This window comes from Scatophagus argus, chromosome 13 (genome assembly GCF_020382885.2).
Source record: "Scatophagus argus isolate fScaArg1 chromosome 13, fScaArg1.pri, whole genome shotgun sequence".
Classification (NCBI taxonomy): Eukaryota; Metazoa; Chordata; class Actinopteri; family Scatophagidae; genus Scatophagus; species Scatophagus argus.
In genome coordinates, this window is record NC_058505.1 from 5,846,059 (window position 1) to 5,872,981 (window position 26,923).

General features: G+C 40.8%; 2 protein-coding genes across 2 annotated transcripts; both read left to right on the forward strand.

Moving 5' to 3' along the window:
* Positions 1-738: 738 nt before the first annotated feature.
* On the forward strand, positions 739-6,835 carry LOC124069762 (alpha-amylase-like). The gene is made up of 9 exons (XM_046409180.1): positions 739-974; positions 1,392-1,538; positions 1,966-2,163; positions 2,343-2,573; positions 3,524-3,657; positions 3,976-4,198; positions 4,299-4,420; positions 4,561-4,686; positions 6,599-6,835. The coding sequence occupies exons 1-9, from the start codon at positions 807-809 to the stop codon at positions 6,786-6,788; spliced, it is 1,539 nt and encodes a 512-aa protein (XP_046265136.1). The 5' UTR covers positions 739-806; the 3' UTR covers positions 6,789-6,835.
* Positions 6,836-10,174: 3,339 nt separating this feature from the next.
* On the forward strand, positions 10,175-14,480 carry LOC124069763 (alpha-amylase). Its single transcript, XM_046409181.1, has 9 exons — positions 10,175-10,382; positions 10,801-10,947; positions 11,376-11,573; positions 11,753-11,983; positions 12,966-13,099; positions 13,409-13,631; positions 13,732-13,853; positions 13,994-14,119; positions 14,244-14,480. Exons 1-9 carry the CDS (start codon positions 10,215-10,217, stop codon positions 14,431-14,433), a joined length of 1,539 nt encoding a protein of 512 aa, XP_046265137.1. The 5' UTR covers positions 10,175-10,214; the 3' UTR covers positions 14,434-14,480.
* The last annotated feature ends 12,443 nt before the right edge of the window (positions 14,481-26,923 follow it).

Sequence of the window (26,923 nt, forward strand, 5' to 3'; positions counted from 1 at the left end):
TTTGGACTATTGGCCAAGTTCATGTCCAGGACAGTCATTTCTGGTGTGTTGCCTGCATTTACTTCTATTATGTAGCTACTATGAATGCTGTAATACCCCCAACAAGCACACATGAACATAATACCAAGCAAAACCTGAAACAGGCTGCTTCAGCTATTTATTTGCTTTGCCCAAAATAGATCTTTGTTCAAATGAAACTTTGGAACCAAGCTATAGATTTAAACTGGCTCTTGCAACTTCATTTGGTTATTGAACTGAATGTACAAGCCCTAAAGAAGGGTGAATCTAACGTGAGTTATGAGTGGTAAGACATTTAAAATGCCTTTTTAAAAATGTTTTTATATTTCAGTGCAATCAGTGCAGGATAAATCTCATAAATCACCTTAGATGGTATATGGTAATGATTAAAGCAAGAAAATAATGTTGCTACTTAATCCTTGAGGTTACATAACAAAGTAAATGTGAATCTTTATGCGTGAATTTCTATTTGTTCTGGTCGATAGAGAGGTCAAAATTTAATGCAGCAGACATGTCAAATACTTCAGATATTTCTGAAATGTCATTAACTAAATAATCCTTGGATCATATTTACATAGGTACTTTTTTTTCCTCTACTATTTTTGAAACAAGGTAAGAATCCATGAGAAAGAAGCACCTGTTTAGCACCAGCACCTGCAGGAATTCTGTAATTCTGATTCTGATTCTGATTATTTGCTAGTCCCTCATTGGTCCAGGGAGAGAAACATTATGTATAAATAGCTAGCGGTGAGGCAAGCAGATCAGTGTGGTTTCATTGCTCATCCAGCATGAAGTTGTTCATTTTGGTGGCTTTGTTCGGGCTCAGCCTTGCCCAGCACAACCCTCACACCAAGCATGGCAGGACTGCCCTTGTCCACCTGTTTGAATGGCGTTGGGCTGACATCGCTGCAGAGTGTGAGCGCTTCTTGGCTCCAAATGGCTTTGCTGGTGTTCAGGTATGTATGGCTGAACTTTTTTTAAAATTATTATTATTTTATTTTAAATTATAACATAACAATTACAACATAACAAAATAACACAATACTCCCCTGTTTATGGTGTGTTATAATACAAAATGTGAATACAAATCTTTAATCTTTAAAATGATAATCCAGTGATTTGGTATTGCATTTCATTAAAGCTGCAGGATTCACCAGAGATAGATTTTTTTTAAAAAATGGTAAAAACTGAAGAATCAGAAACAGCTATGAGGTACCCATTGCTGTGATTAAACTGAATTTCATGTGTTAAATCTCTAAACTGCACCTTTAATAACTGTATAGTACACTCACTGTAACCCTATACAACAACAATTTTCTGCCTTATGACAATTCTTGTGTTGAAAGTAATCATTACTGTAATGTTTCGCTCAGATCTCCCCTCCAAGTGAGCACATTTTGGTGAACAATCCCTGGAGGCCCTGGTACCAAAGATACCAGCCAATTGGCTACAAACTGTGCTCCAGATCTGGCTCTGAGAACGAGCTGAGAGACATGATCACCAGATGCAACAACGTTGGGGTAAACTACATCTCCACAGTGATTTACTGAAAAGACATTTGGAAGGATGGCTTTCTAGGTTTGACAGCACCTCATAAATCTAGAGCCTTAAACACAACGACAAAGTCTTACTAGTTACATTATATGTCACTTGACATTTTATACATCATTATCAAACTGTGTTATAACAACAAACACCTGGCACCTGGCACAAAACACAAAAATGTAATGAATTAAGATCTTTTCCTTGAGGAGCTACCACTCACACTTCACATTTGGAGTGCCAACATTAGCGTAAAACACCAGTGAGCAGTGCAGTTTTGACAGATTCCTATGACCCAAGAATGAACTGAATGTGCTGGAAAAATGAATGAAAGTGACAATGGATAGAATGGAGGTGTTAATTAGTTGTGTCGCACCAATAATCCTGTATCTATCTATCTCAAAGGTCAACATCTACGTTGATGCTGTCATCAACCACATGTGTGGCTCCGGTGGTGGAGAGGGAACACACTCTTCATGTGGAAGCTGGTTCAGTGCAAACAGGGAGGACTTTCCCTCTGTCCCTTATTCCAACTTGGACTTCAATGATCAGAAATGCAGGACTGGCAGTGGTGAAATTGAGAACTATGGTGATGCCAATCAGGTAAAGAATGTCACTCAAAAACACTGGTGGAATTTTTGCCTCACATTTAACAGCAGATTTTCATTCTGTTCAAAGGTCCATACCGTTGACTAATGCTTCCACACAAATTAATTGTGGGACTTCTAGAAGTTTGAAAACAAGGCGAAAGAATAATTGTATTGTGTCATTTGCTGTTCCAGGTGCGTAACTGTCGTTTGGTTGGTCTGTTGGACTTGGCCCTGGAGAAAGATTACGTCAGGGGCAAGGCGGCTGGCTACATGAATAAGCTGATTGATATGGGTGTGGCTGGATTCAGAGTGGATGCCTGCAAGCACATGTGGCCTGGTGATCTGTCTGCCATCTACGGTCGCCTGCACAACCTCAACACCAAGTGGTTCTCTGGTGGCTCCAAACCCTTCATCTACCAAGAGGTATGATTTATTTTTTTTTTTTTTAATTTCCACACTGATGTGGTAATATTTGTCCAAAAGACATAAGGAAAAATCTAAATGTAGTATTAAATATTTGCTACTGTCTACTGCATAGAAAGCCCAGTTTTATGATAAGACCATCATTTCACAAGTGAATACTTCCTTAAGGAGTTTATAATAGGCAGATGTCACATTGCAGAGCAGCTTCACGTCACCTGAGTGTATCTTACAGTTTTGCTGTTGTATCTTCCTGAATCAAAAGGCTGTATTATATGGATTTGAAAGAAGGATTAATGGAAAACTTGCAGCCAGAAAATAAAAAATCTGCCGCCAAGCTACTTTGAATTTAGGTTCATGATTAGGCATGCCCCAGCCGAAATCTACATGAAAGCTTGTGATTAGATGAGTGCTCACTGCCCACATGATACAATTAGCATCTAAATGAAGATGACAAATACAATTGCATGGACACTTGGTGCAGATGTAATCCAGAAGACATTACCACAGTAGCTGACAAGCAGGCAAATACAAGGGATAGACTTATTTTGGCTTGGCCGATTATCCAAATTAGTATCCACAATTAATTGAAAAATGATTTTTTTTATAATAGTGGATTTGGATTTTGTGCCTCAAGTGCCTCAAAATTGTAGTACTTGAAAAAATCACCATTTAAGTTTTGGCACCAAGATTTTAATTTTTTTTCAATCAATCTTTGATTGCCAATAATCAGTATCTGTATCAGCATTGGTATTGGTGTGAAAAAAAATATTGGCCAATCTCTGGTGCAGGTATACGTACAGGTAATACTGATAATGTGAAATGATGAACCCTGAAGTGGTAACTCAAATAAGAAAGCTGCTAAACTGGAATAACACCCTTTGATCTCAATGTAAACCACATCTACTTTGAATAGTGTGGATGATGTCAATTAAGTGTTGATTTCCCTTCAGGTTATTGATCTGGGAGGAGAGTCCATCGGTGTCAGAGAATATATCCATCTGGGTAGGGTGACTGAGTTCAAATACAGCGCTAAAATTGGAACTGTCTTCAGAAAATGGAACGGCGAGAAGCTGTGCTACACCAAGTATGTGTGTTCTTGTTGGGGTGCTTAAATCACATAATCAAAGTAAGGCTTTAGAGTAATTATTTAGTCATGACTGCAATGCACAAGGCATAAATTGTTGAATTGGACAAATAGGTTCTTAGTTGCTAATTGTGTTTCTAGAGACAAGGCATTTCGCAGAATTATTCATAAATTATCACCCATTGGAACTGGTGTTTCTTAGTTAAATACTTCAGGCAGTATTTTGTTCAAAAACCCAATTTCCCTCAGGGATCAATAAAGTATTTCTGATTCTGAAAAGCCTACTCTTTATTAGCAAAACTGTGTTCTTGTTTGCAGGAACTGGGGAGAGGGATGGGGTTTTATGTCCAGTGGAAATGCTGTTGTCTTTGTTGACAACCATGACAACCAGAGAGGCCACGGTGCTGGAGGTGCCTCTATCCTTACCTTCTGGGACCCCAGGCTCTACAAGATGGCTGTTGGCTACATGCTGGCTCATCCTTATGGAGTAGCCAGGGTGATGTCTAGCTTCCGCTGGAACCGCCAAATTGTCAATGGAAAGGTAACTTCTCTTTTAAGTAGGAGTAATTATAAAACACAATGTATAATGTGTAATTGGAACAATTTATTGGTAAACTCATTTGTCCATCATTGTCTTGTAGGATCAGAATGACTGGATGGGCCCTCCCAGCTATAGTAATGGATCAACCAAGCCTGTTCCCATCAACTCTGATCAGACTTGTGGAGACGGATGGGTGTGTGAGCACAGATGGCGTCAGATCAAGTGAGTCCTCAAAGAGCAAGAGACTGGAAACTGTTGACCTGACACACAGAACTCACTTATTCCCTTCTTCTCGATCATGTAGATGTGAAAACTATGTACGTAGTATGTAACGATTTTATTTTGTCACATCTGTCCTTCAGGAACATGGTTATTTTCCGCAATGTGGTCAATGGACAGCCTCATTCCAACTGGTGGGACAATCAGAGCAACCAGGTTGCCTTTGGACGTGGTAATCGCGGTTTCATCGTCTTCAACAATGATGATTGGTAAGAATTATTAGCTATGTACTATGTGTGTAAATGAAGCTTTAATAGAAAATACAGAAAAATTAGATATGGAGGGCCAAGCATGCGGCAGCCCAAGCGGTTGCGGAAGCAAAAACTCGGGTCTGGGAAGAGTTTGGGGAGGCCATGGAGGAGGACTATTGGTCGGCCTCGAGGAAATTCTGGCAAACCATCCGGCGCCTCAGGAGGGGGAAGCAGTGCCCTGCTAATACTGTTTACAGTGGAAGTGGGGAGCTGCTGACTTCGACTGGGGATATTGTCGGAAAGTGGAAGGAATACTTCGAGGATCTCCTCAATCCTGCTGACATGTCTTCCGTTATGGAAGCAGAGGCTGAGGACCTTGAGGCGGGTCCATACATTGCCTAAGCTGAAGTCACTGAGGTAGTTGGGAAGCTCCTCTGTGGCAGAGCACCGGGTGTGGATGAGATTCGTCCTGGGTACCTTAAGGCTCTGGATGTTGTGGGGTTGTCTTGGTTGACACGACTCTGCTGCATCGCATGGCAGTCAGGGACAGTGCCCTTGGACTGGCAGACCAGGGTGGTGGTCCCTCTTTTTAAGAAGGGGGACCGGAGGGTGTGCTCCAATTACAGAGGGATCACACTCCTCAGCCTCCCCGGGAAAGTCTATGCCAGGGTACTCGAGAAGAGAATCCGGCCAATAGTCGAACCTTGGATCCAAGAGGAACAATGCGGTTTTCGTTCTGGTCGTGGAACACTGGACCAGCTCTATACCCTCGGCAGGGTGCTTGAGGGTTCATGGGAGTTTGCCCAACCGGTCCACATGTGTTTTGTGGACTTGGAGAAGGCATTCGACCGTGTTCCCCGTGGCATCCTGTGGGAGGTGCTCTGGAAGTATGGGGTCCGGGGTCCTTTGCTAAGGGCTGTGCGGTCTCTGTACTCTCGGAGCAGGAGCTTGGTCCGCATTGCCGGCAGTAAGTCGGACCTGTTTCCAGTACTTGTTGGCCTCCGGCAGGGCTGCCCTTTGTCACCGGTCCTGTTCATTATTTTTATGGACAGGATTTCTAGGCGCAGCCAGGGGCCGGAGGGTGTCTGGTTTGAGAACCACAGGATTTCATCTCTGCTTTTTGCGGATGGTGTTGTCCTGTTGGCTTCTTCAGGCCAGGACCTTCAGCGTGCGCTGGGGAGGTTCGCAGCCGAGTGCGAAGCAGCTGGGATTAGAATCAGCACCTCTAAATCCGAGGCCATGGTTCTCGACCGGAAAAAGGTGGTCTGTCCCCTTCAGGTTGGAGGAGAGTTCCTGCCTCAAGTGGAGGCGTTTAAGTATCTCGGGGTCTTGTTCACGAGTGAGGGAAGATAGGAGCGTGGGATTGACAGGCGGATTGGTGCAGCGACAGCAGTAATACGGTCGTTGTACCGGCCCGTCGTGGTGAAGAGAGAGCTGAGCCGCAAGGTGAAGCTCTCAATTTACCAGTCAATCTACGTTCCTACCCTCACCTATGGTCATGAACTTTGGGTCATGACCGAAAGAACGAGATCTCGGATACAAGCGGCTGAAATGAGCTTTCTTTGCAGGGTGGCGGGGTGCTCCCTTAGGGATAGGGTGAGGAGCTCTGTCACCCGGCAGGAGCTCGGAGTAGAGCCGCTGTTCCTCCACATCAAAAGGAGCCAGTTGAGGTGGCTCGGGCATTTGTTCCGAATGCCCCCTGGACGCCTTCCTGGGGAGGTGTTCCGGGCATGCCCCACCGGGAGGAGGCCCCGAGGAAGACCCAGGACACGCTGGAGGGACTATGTCACTCAGCTGGCCTGGGAACGCCTTGGGGTCCACCCGGAAGAGCTGGAGGAAGTGTCTAGGGAGAGGGAAGTCTGGGTATCCCTGCTCAAGCTGCTGCCCCCGCGACCCGGTCCTGTAATATGTACCCTTTCTTCCCCTTCAGGAACCTGGATGTGACCCTGAACACTGGCATGCCCGGTGGAACCTACTGTGACGTCATTTCTGGCCAGAAGGAAGGAAGCAGGTGCACGGGGAAGCAGATCCAAGTTGGTGGTGATGGCCGTGCCCGCTTCACCATTAGCAACAGAGATGAGGACCCCTTCGTTGCTATCCATGCTCAATCTAAGCTGTAAAATGATCATGAAAAGCTTAAAATAAACCTAATTTTATTCAACCTGAACGATTGTGAACATGACTTTTTTTATTTTATTTTTTTTTAGCATGAGTCTTTATGCATGTGACATCGTCAGAAATCTAGAACTGACAACTATTGTGTTAATTTACTTTGACATCAGGTTTGTGAAGCCATATGTACACCTTAATCTGTTTTATAAATCTTAGTTATTGTGGAAACAGGTGCACATGCCCGAGCTTAATGTCCCCTCCTACCCTCCTTACATCTGAAAAACATGACTAATAAATTATTTAAAAATAAAATATATGATTAAAAATATATGTTATAGAGTTAATATGTGGTTTAGGTGGCTCCAGTGTAGAATGTCATTCAGAGCCATCTTTATATAGGCTGCACCATATCCAAGAAAATGGCTGGAAAACTGTGGCAGTCATCTCAACTGTGGCCTGGTCTACCTTGCTCTGCTCTTGTGGCATCATGAGCCTTGAGACAAATCCATTTAAGTTTGCCTCGGCTGTTTTCTTTGTACTGGTTGGTCATGTCATGAAGTTGTTTTTTGTGCTCTAGCAATACTGTTGAATCTTTAAGATCACATGAAAAGGTAAATGTGATTCTTTTAAGGGTGTGTTTCAGTTAGTTCTGATCTGTAGAGAGAATAAAATTCAGGGCAATGGATGTGTCAGATTTTCAGATATTTCTGGAATGTCAGTAAATGAATAAGAAAGCATTAGGATCTTTGGTGCATATTTTCAAAGCTATTTTTCCTTCTACTAATTAAAAGGTAGAAGGGTTTGTTTAACCCCCAGGCTGATATTTGCAAGTTTCTCATTGGCCCAGGATAGAGTAAATGACTGTAAATACTAATGATGAGTCAGCAAGTGAGTCAGTGAGTCAAGTTGCGTATTTTGGAAGTTCTGTGAGTTTGTCTAGGGTTGGGGAAAAAAAAAAAAATTGTACATCTTTGCCTGCAGCCAGCCTCGCTAGCATGTTGTCCTGATGTCTCTGTCTCTCGCTGGTGGTGTCCCCAAACGACCGATATCATCAAGCTGTTTATCACCTGTCTTTGTTAACACGGTTTCCAGCTGTGAGTGGAAAAACCATCACATCACAAGCCACATAATGAGAACCGTGAATGATACTTGATGCAAAGTCAAAAGTAAAAAATGTAATCACATAACTGGAACATAACCAGAATCTTTAAAAAAAGATAATAATACATAGTCTTGATGCAATTTCAAACATTAAAAGTAAGGCTAAGGCTCAAAATAAGTATGGATAGCCTTGGAAACAGTATGTCTTTAACTAAAGACTGGGTATTTTTTGCTTCTACCCCACCACCCGACTACTGTCCCAAACATTCATGCAGAGAGGCATGAATGTAACTGTAGGGACAATAAGTGAGTATTCTGCTGTGTCTGATCCTGGGTACTGAGAAGAACAGTATCTATATATATATATATATATATTTTAGTTATAGTGAAGAAGTAAAATGGCAGTGATGGAAGAAGTATAGAGATCTTTTACTCAGGTAGTACCAATACAAAAATATTAATCACAAGTTACAAGCTACAAGTATAGTTAACAAAATGGTTGTAGTAGTATTAAAAGAAGGTACTCACGATGCAAAATAGCCCCATTCAGACTTGACAACATGTTACACTGGAATATTGTTGCAAAATTTTAATGCTGCCGATGATTGTCGAAACCTGAGCTTATTTAAAGTAGCATTTACAGTAGCTGAGTAAATCTTTTAAGGTTCGTTTTCTTCATATAAATAAACCTATAATATCACATGTGAATGTGAGTCTTAGATTGGAAGCGTTTGTCCATAGAGACACGTCTTCATTTAATTAAACGTGATCTTGACAATTTATGCAGTGTCATAAATTACACTCCTGAGCTGGCAAACATGACCCATGTGAAGGGTGAAGGGTCGTATCTGAAGCCCCTCATGGGAAAATGTTGTGTTTTGTCAGTTTGTGTCTGTTTTATATAACAAATATGTCCTCCTACCCTTCCGACTCAAGTGTTTATCTGTATTGGTTTTCCTTGATGAGAAGCAGATAACACTGTTATACAAGGATGTTTTGTAACTGCATTTTTTTTTTTTTTGCATGTGACAACATCAGTAATGTGAAACTGACCACTGCTATAATTATTTAATATGACTAGACTTTTCAGGGTCAGATGGATAAAACTCTGCGCACATTCACAACTGTGCACATGAAAAGGAAATATGCACACAAATTGTTCATCGGACATATGAAGGCCTGATTCTGATTCTTTTATAAATCTTAATCATTGTGACAATAGACACATGTGGGAAGCTCCCACAGCTTTCCATACTTGTGCCAATGAAGAACGTGTGCACATTCTCATCGTACGTTTCTTTTATAAATAGCAGTTTATTTGCGGAAAATGTCGTTTGCATGGTTTTTGTGCATTGCGAAAACTTTTCACTTAGGAAGAATATTGGCACAGTTTTGAACACATTGGGACTGATAGCAATCTCTTAAAATGACAAAAGAACAAAACAATACATTATTATGTCTTGCAAGTAATTTAAGCATGCGTCCATGCAAAAATTTAAATTTGAATCAACATAACGATACAAAAATATTTGCGTCCAGTATAATTCAACATTTTGGACTATTGGCCAAGTTCATGTCCAGGACAGTCATTTTTGGTGTGTTGCCTGTATTTACTTCTATTATGTAGCTACTATGAATGCTGTAATACCCCCAACAAGCACACATGAACATAATACCAAGCAAAACCTGAAACACGCTGCTTCAGCTATTTATTTGCTTTGCCCAAAATAGATCTTTGTTCAAATGAAACTTTGAAACCAAGCTATAGATTTAAACTGGCTCTTGCAACTTCATTTGGTTATTGAACTGAATGTACAAGCCCTAAAGAGGGGTGAATCTAACGTGAGTTATGAGTGGTAAGACATTTGAAATGCCTTTTTAAAAATGTTTTTATATTTCAGTGCAATCAGTGCAGGATAAATCTCATAAATCACCTTAGATGGTATATGGTAATGATTAAAGCAAGAAAATAATGTTGCTACTTAATCCTTGAGGTTATATAACAAAGTAAATGTGAATCTTTATGCGTGAGTTTCTATTTGTTCTGGCCGACAGAGAGGTCAAAATTTAATGCAGCAGACATGTCAAATACTTCAGATATTTCTGAAATGTCATTAACTAAATAATCCTTGGATCATATTTCCATAAGTACTTTTTTTTCCTCTACTATTTTTGAAACAAGGTAATAAGCCATGAGAAAGAAGCACCTGTTTAGCACCAGCACCTGCAGGTTGTTATTTGCTAGTCCCTCATTGGTCCAGGGAGAGAAACATTATGTATAAATAGCTAGCGGTGAGGCAAGCAGATCAGTGTGGTTTCATTGCTCATCCAGCATGAAGTTGTTCATTTTGGTGGCTTTGTTCGGGCTCAGCCTTGCCCAGCACAACCCTCACACCAAGCATGGCAGGACTGCCCTTGTCCACCTGTTTGAATGGCGTTGGGCTGACATCGCTGCAGAGTGTGAGCGCTTCTTGGCTCCAAATGGCTTTGCTGGTGTTCAGGTATGTATGGCTGAACTTTTTTTTATTATTATTATTATTTTATTTTAAATTATAACATAACAATTACAACATAACAAAATAACACAATACTCCCCTGTTTATGGTGTGTTATAATACAAAATGTGAATACAAATCTTTAATCTTTAAAATGATAATCCAGTGATTTGGTATTGCATTTCATTAAAGCTGCAGGATTCACCAGAGATAGATTTTTTTTAAAAAATGGTAAAAACTGAAGAATCAGAAACAGCTATGAGGTACCCATTGCTGTGATTAAACTGAATTTCATGTGTTAAATCTCTAAACTGCACCTTTAATAACTGTATAGTACACTCACTGTAACCCTATACAACAACAATCTTCTGTCTTACGACAATTCTTGTGTTGAAAGTAATCATTACTGTAATGTTTCGCTCAGATCTCCCCTCCAAGTGAGCACATTTTGGTGAACGATCCCTGGAGGCCCTGGTGGCAAAGATACCAGCCAATTGGCTACAAACTGTGCTCCAGATCTGGCTCTGAGAACGAGCTGAGAGACATGATCACCAGATGCAACAACGTTGGGGTAAACTACATCTCCACAGTGATTTACTGAAAAGACATTTGGAAGGATGGCTTTCTAGGTTTGACAGCACCTCATAAATCTAGAGCCTTAAACACAACGACAAAGTCTTACTAGTTACATTATATGTCACTTGACATTTTATACATCATTATCAAACTGTGTTATAACAACAAACACCTGGCACCTGGCATAAAACACAAAAATGTAATGAATTAAGATCTTTTCCTTGAGGAGCTACCACTCACACTTCACATTTGGAGTGCCAACATTAGCGTAAAACACCAGTGAGCAGTGCAGTTTTGACAGATTCCTATGACCCAAGAATGAACTGAATGTACTGGAAAAAATGAATGAAAGTGACAATGGATAGAATGGAGGTGTTAATTAGTTGTGTCGCACCAATAATCCTGTATCTATCTATCTCAAAGGTCAACATCTACGTTGATGCTGTCATCAACCACATGTGTGGCTCCGGTGGTGGAGAGGGAACCCACTCTTCATGTGGAAGCTGGTTCAGTGCAAACAGGGAGGACTTTCCCTCTGTCCCTTATTCCAACTTGGACTTCAATGATCAGAAATGCAACACTGGCAGTGGTGAAATTGAGAACTATGGTGATGCCAATCAGGTAAAGAATGTCACTCAAAAACACTGGTGGAATTTTTGCCTCACATTTAACAGCAGATTTTCATTCTGTTCAAAGGTCCATACCGTTGACTAATGCTTCCACACAAATTAATTGTGGGACTTCTAGAAGTTTGAAAACAAGGCGAAAGAATAATTGTATTGTGTCATTTGCTGTTCCAGGTGCGTAACTGTCGTTTGGTTGGTCTGTTGGACTTGGCCCTGGAGAAAGATTACGTCAGGGGCAAGGCGGCTGGCTACATGAACCAGCTGATTGATATGGGTGTGGCTGGATTCAGAGTGGATGCCTGCAAGCACATGTGGCCTGGTGATCTGTCTGCCGTCTACGGTCGTCTGCACAACCTCAACACCAAGTGGTTCTCTGGTGGCTCCAAACCCTTCATCTACCAAGAGGTATGATTTATTTTTTTTTTTTTAATTTCCACACTGATGTGGTAATATTTGTCCAAAAGACATAAGGAAAAATCTAAATGTAGTATTAAATATTTGCTACTGTCTACTGCATAGAAAGCCCAGTTTTATGATAAGACCATCATTTCACAAGTGAATACTTCCTTAAGGAGTTTATAATAGGCAGATGTCAACATGCAGAGCAGCTTCACGTCACCTGAGTGTATCTTACAGTTTTGCTGTTGTATCTTCCTGAATCAAAAGGCTGTATTATATGGATTTGAAAGAAGGATTAATGGAAAACTTGCAGCCAGAAAATAAAAAATCTGCCGCCAAGCTACTTTGAATTTAGGTTCACGATTAGGCATGCCCCAGCCGAAATCTACATGAAAGCTTGTGATTAGATGAGTGCTCACTGCCCACATGATACAATTAGCATCTAAATGAAGATGACAAATACAATTGCATGGACACTTGGTGCAGATGTAATCCAGAAGACATTACCACAGTAGCTGACAAGCAGGCAAATACAAGGGATGGACTGATTTTGGCTTGGCCGATTATCTGATCCAAATTAGTATCCACAATTAATTGAAAAAGTTTTATAATAGTGGATTTGGATTTTGTGCCTCAAGTGCCTCAAAATTGTAGTACTTGAGAACATCACTGTTTAAGTTTTGGCACCAAGATTTTCTTTTTTTTTTTTTGCCAATCTATACCAATTTCAAACATTGGTTATTGGTATCTTTGATTGCCAATAATCAGTATCTGTATCAGCATTGGTATTGGTGTGAAAAAAAATATTGGCCAATCTCTAGTGCAGGTATACGTACAGGTAATACTGATAATGTGAAATGATGAACCCTGAAGTGGTAACTCAAATAAGAAAGCTGCTAAACTGGAATAACACCCTTTGATCTCAATGTAAACCACATCTACTTTGAATAGTGTGGATGATGTCAATTAAGTGTTGATTTCCCTTCAGGTTATTGATCTGGGAGGAGAGCCCATCGGTGTCAGAGAATATATCCATCTGGGTAGGGTGACTGAGTTCAAATACAGCGCTAAAATTGGAACTGTCTTCAGAAAATGGAACGGCGAGAAGCTGTGCTACACCAAGTATGTGTGTTCTTGTTGGGGTGCTTAAATCACATAATCAAAGTAAGGCTTTAGAGTAATTATTTAGTCATGACTGCAATGCACAAGGCATAAATTGTTGAATTGGACAAATAGGTTCTTAGTTGCTAATTGTGTTTCTAGAGACAAGGCATTTCGCAGAATTATTCATAAATTATCACTCATTGGAACTGGTGTTTCTTAGTTAAAATACTAGGCAGTATTTTGTTCAAAAACCCTCAGGGATCAATAAAGTATTTCTGATTCTGAAAAGCCTACTCTTTATTAGCAAAACTGTGTTCTTGTTTGCAGGAACTGGGGAGAGGGATGGGGTTTTATGTCCAGTGGAAATGCTGTTGTCTTTGTTGACAACCATGACAACCAGAGAGGCCACGGTGCTGGAGGTGCATCTATCCTTACCTTCTGGGACCCCAGGCTCTACAAGATGGCTGTTGGCTACATGCTGGCTCATCCTTATGGAGTAGCCAGGGTGATGTCTAGCTTCCGCTGGAACCGCCAAATTGTCAATGGAAAGGTAACTTCTCTTTTAAGTAGGAGTAATTATAAAACACAATGTATAATGTGTAATTGGAACAATTTATTGGTAAACTCATTTGTCCATCATTGTCTTGTAGGATCAGAATGACTGGATGGGCCCTCCCAGCTATAGTAATGGATCAACCAAGCCTGTTCCCATCAACTCTGATCAGACTTGTGGAGACGGATGGGTGTGTGAGCACAGATGGCGTCAGATCAAGTGAGTCCTCAAAGAGCAAGAGACTGGAAACTGTTGACCTGACACACAGAACTCACTTATTCCCTTCTTCTCGATCATGTAGATGTGAAAACTCTGTACGTAGTATGCAACAATTTTATTTTGTCACATCTGTCCTTCAGGAACATGGTTATTTTCCGCAACGTGGTCAATGGACAGCCTCATTCCAACTGGTGGGACAATCAGAGCAACCAGGTTGCCTTTGGACGTGGTAATCGCGGTTTCATTGTCTTCAACAATGATGACTGGTAAGAATTATTAGCTATGTACTATGTGTGTAAATTAAGCTTTAATAGAAAATACAGAAAAGTAGATATTTATTTAATTGTGACATTTTGCGGGATGTAATATGTACCCTTTCTTCACCTTCAGGAACCTGGATGTGACCCTGAACACTGGCATGCCTGGTGGAACCTACTGTGACGTCATTTCTGGCCAGAAGGAAGGAAGCAGGTGCACGGGGAAGCAGATCCAAGTTGGTGGTGATGGCCGTGCCCGCTTCACCATTAGCAACAGCGATGAGGACCCCTTCGTTGCTATCCATGCTGAATCTAAGCTGTAAAATGATCATGAAAAGCTTAAAATAAACCTAATTTTAATCAACCTGAACGACTGTGAACATGACTTTTTTTATTTTAATTTTTTTTAGCATGAGAGGGTTTATATCACATGCAAAATGAAAATGCATACCTCCTGTATTTGTAAAATTAAAGGGCAACATACATGTTTTACTTGTATGGATATCCATATGAAAAGTAGGCAATTTCTTAGTAAAATCTGGTTGATTTTGGCATATGTAACATAACATAATAGCTAATGACACTCACAGATAAATATTGAGATTGGGAGCTGTAAGTATTTTTAAAGTTCCGTCTGTCTGGGGAGAAGAAAAAAAAAAAAGGTTTGTCGATCTTGGCCAGCAGCCAACCTCCACATTGCTAGCGGTTGTCCTGAGGTCTCTGCCTCTCTTTGGGTTATTTGATTGCTTCAATACAGCTGGTTATCTCTCCTGAGCTGACACACATGACCCTTTACCCACATACAGAACCTGAGCAGAGGGTTGTATTTGAAGCCCCTCATGGGAAAATGCTTGTGTTTTGTCAGGTCTGCTTTAGTTAACTTGTTTTACATAATAAATGTGGCCTCCTGCCCTTCTGCCTGAAAGTGTGGCTTGCCTGTACTGTTTATTTATTTTTTTTCTATTATGGCTGTGATAAGAAGCAGATAATAACTCTGTTATGCAAGGATGTTTTGTAACTGCTATGCCTCCTTTGTTCTTTATGCATGTGACAGCGTCAGAAATCTAGAACTGACAACTATTGTGTTAATTTACTTTGACATCAGGTTTGTGAAGCCATATGTACACCTTAATCTGTTTTATAAATCTTAGTTATTGTGGAAACAGGTGTACATGCCCAAGCTTAATGTCCCCTCCTACCCTCCTTACATCTGAAAAACATGACTAATAAATTATTTAAAAATAAAATATATGATTAAAAATATATGTTATAGAGTTAATATATGGTTTAGGTGGCTCCAGTGTAGAATGTCATTCAGAGCCATCTTTATATAGGCTGCACCATATCCAAAAGAGGCAAGAGTCTTGTTATTGATACCCCACCATTTGGTGGTTATCAAGCTCAATTCTATAGCCAGATTTGCAGCTGTATGGTTTTCTTTGATTTCAGAAAAGTCCAACAAATTAGATTGCACCTTGATGTCACCTGTAGTGACATGTAACAGACATGCAGCCACTTGTTGTGCTGCAAGTCCCACAGTCAGTCATTAAGCACACCATTGGTGAATTTCTCATACAGATTATATAGGAGACATCTGTCTGGAACTTGTGTTTTTCCAGGAAGCACATGTGAGGGGTCAAGTGCTTTTGTGAAGTCCCTAAATCCCTGCTCGTCTACAACTGAAAATGGCTGGAAAACTGTGGCAGTCATCTCAACTGTGGCCTGGTCTACCTTGCTCTGCTCTTGTGGCATCATGAGCCTTGAGACAAATCCATTTAAGTTTGCCTTGGCTGTTTTCTTTGTACTGGTTGGTCATGTCATGAAGTTGTTTTTTGTGCTCTAGCAATACTGTTGAATCTTTAAGATCACATGAAAAGGTAAATGTGATTCTTTTAAGGGTGTGTTTCAGTTAATTCTGATCTGTAGAGAGAGTAAAATTCAGGGCAATGGATGTGTCAGATTTTCAGATATTTCTGGAATGTCAGTAAATGAATAAGAAAGCATTAGGATCTTTGGTGCATATTTTCAAAGCTATTTTTCCTTCTACTAATTTTATAAGGTAGAAGGATTTGTTTAACCCCCAGGCTGATATTTGCTAGTTTCTCATTGGCCCAGGATAGAGTAAATGACTGTAAATACTAATGATGAGTCAGCAGGTGAGTCAGTGAGTCAACAACGGAAACCATGACATTGTTCATTTTGGTGGCTTTTTCGGCCACGTAGAACATGACCCCCTCCACCAAGCGTGGCAGGACTGCCATCGTCCAGCTCTTTGAGTGGCGCTGGGTGGACATCGCTGTAGCGTGTGAGTGCTTTTTAGGTCCAAATGACTTTGGTGCAGTTCAGGTATGTATGGCTGAACATAGTTTGATAGCTTCTAAGTTTAGAGAAGGAGGGCAATCCCTTATTTTCAGATTTCGAAGGGGTCATTTGTTGCAATATATGACCCCCCAGCTTCTGAACATTTTGAGCAAAATTATATTAAATAGAGAAGGCTGAACATAGCTGGATAGTTGGATAGCAGAAGAAGTTTGAAAACAAGACTAAAGAATAATTATATTGTGAAACAATGCTCATTTGCTGGTGCGTAACTGTCCTCTGGTTGGCCTGTTGGACTTGGCCCTGGGGAAAGATTACTTCAGGGACAAAGTGGTTGGCTACATGAACAAACTGATCTGTCTGCTGTCTACGGTCGTCTGCATAACCTCAACATCAAGTGGTTCCCTGGTGGCTCCGGACTCTTCATCTACCAGGAGGTATGTTTTTTTTCAGATGGAGTGTCTCTTTGTACCCAGGTGAGAATAGTTAAGTTGTAGTTATTTGGCTACATAAACCCAGTTCCCTACCCGCCTACACAAATTGTGTTGTTATGTTATGTTTTGTTTTTCTTCCAAAGTGTTTCACCTGGTCCCACCCTACTGTGCTGTGATTGGCTTGTACTTGTTATTTTTGGTTTGCAGTCACAGTTAAGTTAGGTTTAGGTACCAAAACTAATTGGTTAACAAACTGCTGATATGGTGCATTGAAACTACTTGACACTATGCCTGGTGTCACTTACTGTGACATAATTTCTGGCCAGAAGGAAGGAAGCAGGTGCATGGGGAAGCAGATTCACGTTAGTGGTGTGATGGCCACGCCCACTTTAGGATTAGCAACAGAGATGAGGACCCCTTTGTTGCTGTTCATGCCAACTCAAAACTGTAAACATATTCATAAAAACTCAAAAACCCTGACTAAATTGTAAAGGTCTGTTGTGTAATAAAACCCATTCACAGCAGGCTGTCATGTGTGAGAGGGGTTGATGTCAATGCATACAGCCTAAACTTGGAAATGTAAAGGGCAAAAAACATGAATCACCCAAATGCAGAAAATCAGTCCATCTGTTTGTGAAATCTGGTTGAATCAGGCATGAAGAGCTGACAATCATCTGTTTGAAAAGCAGTGTTTCTCAGGCTTAACATTCTTTAAAGTCCTTGCAACGACAACTGTTCGGCTGCCAGCTTTAGACTCAACATGTAAAAGGCTAATAGGCTTTCATAAACTTTGAAGACTGAGGGACAGGGTAAAAAAACATGGCTGTAGGATATGTGTCCTTGTATTGAGAAGAGAGTTTACCATGATAACCGTGCCAGATTTACTAATGTGTTTGATTTCATACAAAAATAAATAAAAGCCAAAGGCTGTAAGATGAAAAGACAAAAAGTTGCTGTAACAAATATTAGCTCATGCTAAAACTCCTTGGGCTGGCTGTAAACACTCTTCTGAACACTTAACTTTTGATATTTCCCTACAAATGTAAAGTAGTCAGCAGATAATATGCCCCTTGCCAGCAGTGCTGCTACAGGTAAGTTAGCTAACAGGACATGCTAATGTAGCAAACACAGCAGATACAGACTGATTAACGCAGTCCCTACACTTTTCCTTTGTATCTTTTTGGTTTTGTAAAGGACAGATATACAGAGTGCCGTTATGATTACAGCCACATGCTCACCACTTCAACAAGTTAAGAATCCAGTTCTGCTGTTTGGAAGTGATTTAACAAACACTCGATTGATGGTTAATTCTATTTTTTTTCCTAATCGCTTTCCAAAAGATGTTTAATTGGACAGTAAGGAACATTAAGTGTCCTGAACAAGACCTGTCATGCCTGCAAATGTCCTTCCTGCATTGTGTATTCTTCTCCTCCACTGGGATGACTCCCTGCCATCACGCTGCAGCCACTTCAGTTTCACCTGAGTGCAACAATGGCATCAGTCATTAGTATGGCGTTAGGGCCCAGAGGGCCAGTGAGCCAAATCTCCATTCTTGCTTCCTTCCTCTCTCTTCCTGTCCCTTCGTGCTAGCTTTTCCCTGTCTCTTCCCCACCCACCTACTGAGGCCCCATCAGCAGCTCTGGATGTGAGTGCCAGCCACCAGAGGTGAGACAGCAAAGGTGATACCTGACAGAACATTCAGCTCATCTCTGTTGTCATAGCAACCTGACCCATGAACAGAGAAAACCTGGGAAATTCTTTAATACCTCGTAGAACGAATAACACGCAACAATGAAAGAAGAGAGAATGCTATTTACTGAGTAAGGGTGGCATAAACACTGTCGGTCATATGGTTTGTTATACGTTCTTGCAATAGAGAGAACTGTTAAACCACTTCAAACTGTCACTCATGCACAGTGTAACAGAAAGCAACGGTAAGTTACACTGTACAGATGCAGTTTAACCATACACAATGAATCTTTGTTCACAAAATGCGTTAGTGAGAAAGTCAGAGTGACAGAGAGTGCAGGAGAAGGATTTTCAATTCAATTCAGTTTATTTATATAGTGCCAATTTATTTAAGTTATTTCATGACACTTCCCAATTAGAGCAGGTCTAATCGACCAAACTCTTTAATTAAATTGTAATATAGAGAACCCAACATTCCCCAGAATGGATAGAAGGAGACCTTAACATTGGACTAGCTTCAACATATTGCAGCTGCTAAATTATTGACCCCTCTCTCCATCTTTTGGTCCAGCAGCTGCAAGGGCCTGTAGCTTCCGATTAGCTGCAGAGATGTCAGCGTAGCAGACCGGGGTCTTTGGTCCTGTCATCCTTACTGATGCTTTGTGACATGGCTGTCAACGATGTCCCCATCCTGTTTCATATTTCATATGGTGCACCAGACCTGTCTGTCACATCACCCAAGGAGAAAGACAGTCATCAAGTAAAGACGAAGCAACTGAGTTTTTGGATCTACTCAGCTATCTCACACTGTTTTGAAAAAGTCATAAAGACGGTGTAGGTGAGGTTCATGCTATGCTCCATTGAGGGGTTTTCAACATTATCAGTTCAAATAAAATAAGTTATAGAGTGACACATTCACTTTCAAGCTTAAGTAGTTACCTTGCTGTTTGACCATAGATTGAACAAAGAAAAAACATTGGTCTGGTTTTATTACAATATAATGATGATGGCTGTTTGGGTGCAGATTTTTTTTTGCTATGCCATTTTTGCTGATGGCTGTTGCAGTAATTATGAACAGAGCATACGATTCCTCTCAGGAATGTTGTGCCTGGGTAATATTTAGCTTCCTAACACATGGGGGCAGTATTGAAGCAAGAAATATGAAACATAAGCTTTTCCGAAACAGGATTTAAAAAGATCCATGAGACATTTTGCTCTCTGTGAAATTTATTTCTTGAAAATGAATGCAAAATTATTAAAGATGCAAAAAGAATTCATGATTGACGTTTAATTCTACGAATTAAGCATGAATTATATGTATTGTCAGTGACAGTGTAAAAGAGACGAATGATGTTTGACCATATTGCTCATCCAAACCTAATACATGCAAAACTGCATAAGGTTGGGCTGTCAGTATTTGCTCCAGCTGTCCATTGTTTATTTATGTGATATTATCGCCAGTTTTTCACCTAATCATTGTGACAAAGAACTCAGCGAAGAGAGGTATTGATCTCACGCTCTTGACAGAATCTTCATCCATTTTCTGGTCACTGGCAAGTCTTGTCAAGCCTCCAGCTTCCTCACTCGATAGCTGTCACAACATCTCTGAGTAGAGGCACTTTCACCATATGCTATGGCAACTTGTAATCTAAAAATAGCCTACCTTTAAGTACTGTTTAAGTACTACTGTTGAGTACAATTCAGGAAAAAAAAAAAATAGGAATTACGATTTTACATATCTACTCTAGCTAATCTAGACAAAGTTTCCAGGTCTTCCTGTTAAATGAGTGTTGGTGCATGCATTAAAGAAAGCTGTATTTTATGTGTTTTACACAATAAAAATACTGTAATATTATTCAAATATTCAATAGCATACTTAAAACCATGGAGAAAGTTATGTGGTGCTGTTTTTGAACTTTCTTGCTCTCTTTTTGTTCTCTTCTCTTCTTATATTTTTATAGAAGATACATAAACTGAACGGAGCCTCACTGCTGATTCACCCATACGTGTCCTGTGTATCTTCCCTGTTTATGACAAGCTATCTTATCTACATACAGTGTAGCATGTAATAAGATCATGCAAGTCAAAATAGCACGATTTTCTTGCAAAACACACTTGCCAATTTAATGCTATTAAAGACAACAGAAAGAAGAATGAAATGATGTTGATACAGTAGTTTACTGGTCTGTGTCACAGTTACCCTTTTCGAGCACCTCTGCTGTCCTTGCAGTGAGCTTATTCATACCCCCCACCAACAGATTATACAGCAGCACACAGAGCAATGTGAAGGTTGGCCTTTTGTGTCCTCATACATTTCCCTGCTTTAGTCTTTAATGATATCATTGCCTGGCTAAGTCATCTTTTATAACTGACAAGCCGCAGGGTGGCCAGTGTTTAGTCTATGGTGTGCATGTGTGTGTGCATACGTGTGTGCAGTTTATACCCCAGGCGTCCTAAATGTAGACTATGACAAGATCTACTTAGCCCTGAATCGTATACCCAGGCTCTAATATAAGGCTAAAATACCACTATGTGGAACGGGTGCGCAGCACAACTTTGAAATAATTGAGACAAACTCATTCAGTCGCGGCTCATTTAATATAATGAGCAAAATGAGCTGTTCAATTTGCATACTGATAAGATGCCTCCATCAGGATACATAGCCCCTCTCAACGATATTCTCTGTGGATATTAGATTCAATCAGAGCACGGATTTACTTTGCAAATATACTAAAAGAGGTGCAAACTAAGGCTTACAATTAATTCATCGCCTGGTCTTAATCACCTCTAATGCAAATTGGGCAGTGGGTCAACAGCTTCCAGAGTCCTGTTGCCAATACAAGTTCCTTTAATACAGGGTTTAATGCAGATCGAAAAGACTGGAAACACAAAGCACTTGTGGTCTTTAGAAATTTGTCATTGGAAGAGAAATCCTGTCTATTTCAGCAGCATTTATATTTCATGTGTTGGCTTTGGGATCTTATGTGATGACCCCTTTCAGCTGTCGCCCTTGTGCTTTCTTTATTGATCCCTGTTATTGCTGTGGAAGTCCCCTGCTGCTTGTGTTTGCTTCCTCCATTCCACCAGATTCCAATTGCACAGGTGCTCTGTCTGGCTGTTTGTATTGCACAGGGTGGTATAGCCGGGACCAAAACAGTGACGGCTGCAGCGTTGGCTGGTCTAAATCGCATGTTTGTGCAGTGGCTCCAAACACTGTTGGAAGAATTAGACCGGCGATGCAACCCACGGCCTGGTTCCAGAGCACACAGGCCTGTGGAGCAAGACTTTCTGAAAGGAAGCAGATGGTGGCATGAATAGTGCAGCAGGTTCCCTCCACCCCCGCCCATTGCCTTGCGTGCAGCACATTACCTCAACAAACGCCTCTCATAATTGATGCGCTGGAATGGCCTTCTCATCGCTGGATTTTGCAAAGTGGCAGAATCATCAAGGTCATTACCGCTACTCTGACATACTCACTACCGTAATGCAGGGTCTGGGACTTCTTCAAGAGGAGTGGGCTCATTGAAACTTCTTGGAGGCTACTGAACACATACTAGATTTTTCTGTCTCTGTGCATGTAGGAGCAGTGTGGAAGATAGTAGTTATGTGCTGCTTAGCCGACAAATGTAGGTGCATCTCATATCTCATCAGGGCTACATTTTGATATCAGATTTTCAGTCCATATTTTCATCTCTTTGAGTGATTCAAAAACGCTTTTCACCTAATTCCCTATCTGTCTGCCAGAGGCATGGGGGAGTTGAGGGGATGGCCCAAAGAAGCACTTTAATTATATATGGCAGCCCTGAGCAACACACAGTGTTAAACTTGTATGGCTTGGTTCAGACAGAGTGTGTCAAAATCTGTTTTGTGACCCAGTGCTCTGCCACAGTAGTCCCAGTTTAATTTACATAAACATGAAGTCTAGCAGTTTTCTGTTGAAACCATCTGAAAAATGACAAACCTGTTTCCAAAATCAATTCTTCTGATTTCTACATCAATATTCAACAGTCAACCTGAAACAACTGTCAGTGCAGCCCATCCACCACTACAGTGCACCTATCAATAATAATAATAAAAGAAAAAACATTTCAAAATATTTTTGCCTGGTATTTTGGTTTATGACAAAAATTATAAAACCTTCTGTTTCCATTTGCTTCCATTTTAAAGGGTATTTTTTATGTATGCTATTTTCATACAGATGTGTCAGTGGTATCACCTAACAATCCAATATTTTCCAAAATGCTGAACTATTCCTTTAGTAAACTCAGGCTCAAACTCTGCTTTGTCTTTAAGTTTATTCACTTCGCCATCCAACGTTCCTGTGAACTTCTTTGTTTTCTCTGCCTTTCTATGTGCAGGGTGCAGCATGTTATGTCCGTCGGTTACTGTATCTGTTATGGATGCTGTTTGCTGTGAAAACTGCCTTTCTGTACTCTATGCTCATGAAAATTGAATTACTAAGCTCCTCTGTCAGCGTGGTTCATTGTGAGATGTTGATAACTTGTCACTCACAATGCAAGACTCTCAAACATTGACCAAACCATGGGCTGCAGACATGCAAACCCAAGGGAAGATGTCACATTTCCCAGGGATATTCATGAGCTTTTGCTGGATTTAAATCTGCAGAGAGAAAAACAACAACAGGCAGCCGGCCTCTCCAAGGTGAAACACAAGTGTTATTTTATTTATTCCCTACCTCTCCCCAACCCCACCCCTCTCTTTCTTTGTGTCCTCTCCCTGGGGAGCCAGGCTGCCGTGCCCTAGAAAGTTGACATGCCCAAGCGGGAGCAATGGTGGGAGATAGGCAGCTTCGTGGTCACCCAGACAGAGCATGCACTGAACACATGCAGCAGTTCTCCTCCACTGCACCGACACACACCTTCCCCGAGCACTCGCTTGACCTTCGGAGACAACAAGAGGGTTTGGTGGCTGAGCACTGACTGTGAAAAGAGTCAACTTTTTTATTTGAGAGAGTAGAGGTCGTGGCAAAAGCCATTTTGAAGTTCATATACAGTGGTATATATGCTGGAGATTATGGTGTTTGAAATGGTCAACGCTTATGTTTTGTGCTTTGAAAGTGAATGTAAAGAAAGTATGTTATTTTTAAATTTACATTATTTTATATATGTATATCATTCACCCTATATGTATATAGGGTGAATGATCTTCCCTTCCTCTCTTTCTGAGAGCTGCTCCCCTTTCTGTGAAGGATTGATTGGCCGAGAGCAACACTGACATGTTAACGACAGCTGCCCGGCAAACTAGGCCTGTTAGGTCAATGCACCCTGACAGCTAGCTGACACCCCAATTTCCTGATGAGCCGCCTGCTGTGCCATGTCTTTTAAGGAAAGCTTAAGACATCTTCTCCAGCACCCTGCCCATTGCTCCTGCTTAATTTCGTTCCATCACTTGTCATCTGATTATGCGCTTGTTCACTTTGTTGTGTCAGCAGATGGAGAGGGGGTTAATGACTGGGGGCTGAGAGTGCTTTGGTACACCCCCGCCTCACAGGACATGCAAGTTAAGAGCATGTAATGGATTAAAAGAAGAGGACTGGGGGACTTGTACATGTATGTGCATCTGGGACTTTAAAGGACATATGCAGTCTCTTTAACCTGTTTACATGTGGGTTTTCTACATGTTGTTTCCTTGAGAATACTGTATGCTTACAGATGGATTACTGTACGTCTAAATTATAAATAAAAATAAAATAAAGAATAATGAAAAATGCTAAAAGATATGTAGATATGTATTTTTCATTGTGTTTGTCATACAACCGTTGTGCATTACGCATTTAAGGCCTGTACCTTATCAAATACAGCCTCACAATATATGTGAATACACAATATAGTATATAATACAATATTCTTTATGTCTTCTGCCCTCACTACACATGTAGGAGTACTGCTAGAGAGCAGTTGGCCTTTGAAATTTTTTACTAAAAGCAATTGTAAAACTGTGAAAACAGTGATACTGAATGCAAATCAGAAGAATTTTAACAAAGGTATGGTGAAAATGAATCACAGTAAGGAGGGTAAATTCAGAAATGCTTTTGTTTTTGTTAAAATCAGCTTCTTGTCCCTAAGTTAGCCTGGTTTCACCGATAGGCCAACTTAAGTACATATGTTGTGTCAGATGCAATACATAAATGTGCAGTCCAGAGTAAAAAAAGTAAAAAAATGTAAAATACACATATGTTCCCACCCTTCTGTGAGACCTACTCCAACAGCTCAGTTTGATGAACTCAAGAAACCCTTCATTGAGACGACCGATAATGTTATAAACGCGTTTATTTTAATTTATTTAAAACTGGAAATGTGGAATATTATCGTACAATTAAACTTGATTTTCATGATAACATTTTGTGCCAAGATGCAAATTATGCAAATTTTTCTGGAACTGTCCACAAAAAACCTCCCACTGAAAAACATGACAGATTCAGTGAACATATTAACCCTGAAATAACCTGACAATAATTACTGTATGTGCTCTAGTGTCAGATAACAGACCTAAATCACAATAAAATACAATAAGCCATATCAACCCCTTCTCAGACATGATTTAATGAGTCAGCACAACAGCCTTTTTCCAACCCCCAGATCTGATTATAAACATGCCACCCTGTGCAGGCAAACACTTCTGGCCCTTCCGTGTCTTCTTGGGAATTAATTCACTTCATGCCGTATAATGAGAGTCGGTATGTGGTCCATATGGTTACAGCAGGGTTGGGTAGGAATGGAGATAGGGAGACAGGAAGGGGTAATACACGTTTTAATGAGATGTGAGTCTCTGTGGCACACCTGTACTCCACCGATCTGTGAGGATTGCTCACTAGAGCCTAGAGAGTTATGAGACCTGAGCAAAGTGCAGTATAAGAGCTTTAGAGTGCCCAAAATGAAGGACTGACTTCATCAACAGCAACATTAAATGCATTAGCCTGGCTGATTTGGACAAGTCTCCTTATTTGCAGCACGGCTGGATTTTCCCTCTGTTGACAATGAGCAACACAGAAAGCTAATCAGGTATTACTTCTAATTCTATTTACCATGTGTTTTATGGTAATTTGGCTCTCTGTAGGTTGCTTTACAGATTGGACATGGCCTCAAGTGGATTTTGACTCACAGCGTCTCTGACTCAGCCTGTTATCTCTCTCTGTAGCAGCTAGTTGGGCATTTGCCCGCCACATGGCTGACTCTGAGCGATTCATTTCTGCCATGTGCTTGCAGCTTGGCAAAGCTGCCTTTGTAGCGTATGCGTCACATGACAATGATGTGATGTGTGAGGCTGAACCAGTGGTGATGATTTCAGGTACTGTAGAGACCCAGTGAGTATGCTACACAGTTCAGATGGAGGTCAAATCTCCTCTGTAAATGTTGATGAATTCTGATCAAATGGAATATTTCATCTAATCGGTAGAGACACACACAGTACAGCATTGTATCTGTAATTGTTTTGACCTTGACGTATTGAAGGTTAACAATCAAAGTTCCTCAGTAGCATGGCCAACAGTGCTCAATATAGTAGCTGTAGTGGTATTTATTGCCATTCAACACAGCTCTCTATATTGCAGCCCGACTGGGCAAAATCATTGTGGTTTGACTGGGAAATAGCTGATCAAGGTCAGCCTAAGACAAACAGCATGCTATCCTGAGCCAAAAGGGGGGCCAAGTCAACTGATCTTGCACAAGAAGACCACACCAAGACCACCGGGGGCCTATTAGGGGCTACAGATTGTAGGGCCTTGTCATGAATTCACTCTATTTATGCCTCTCAGTTGTCTTTTAAATAATGCATCTCTTTTTAAGCAGAGTCCTGCTTTTTTAAACACAGCACCTGGTACGCTTTGGTATTCTGCAGTTCGCTCCCTCCCGGGGCACAGATTTTTATAAGGCTTTGTGAGGGGGGCTTTGGTTCAGAGATGTGAGGGGAGAATATGACTAAACTGAGAGCTGCTGCATGACAATGATGGTAGTTGGAGGAATGGCTGGTTTGTGTTTTGTAGTAGCTGGAACATGCAATGTATAATCTAACAATCATGATACAGTGATGATTTCTGTCATTCTAAATATAGCAAATCAATTTATTTGAACAGTTTTCCCATGTTCTATGAAAATGCAAGAATTGCATTTCAGCAGTACAAGGGACAAGGGAAAATTAGCTTTAAACTAACCTCAAAATATCATTCATAACAGGGGACACAGCACTAATATCTTGTATAAGAACATTTCAGCCAGCAGGAGGTAAAAGGCTTTTAAGTGTGTGTTATGTGTGGGTTTCTTCAGAATTCATTTCCGAGTGTATGTGCAAGATTTCAATTCTTCGCATGCTCGTTTCCATTTCTTGTTTGTGTGTCTTCTAAGCCTGGTAGTTT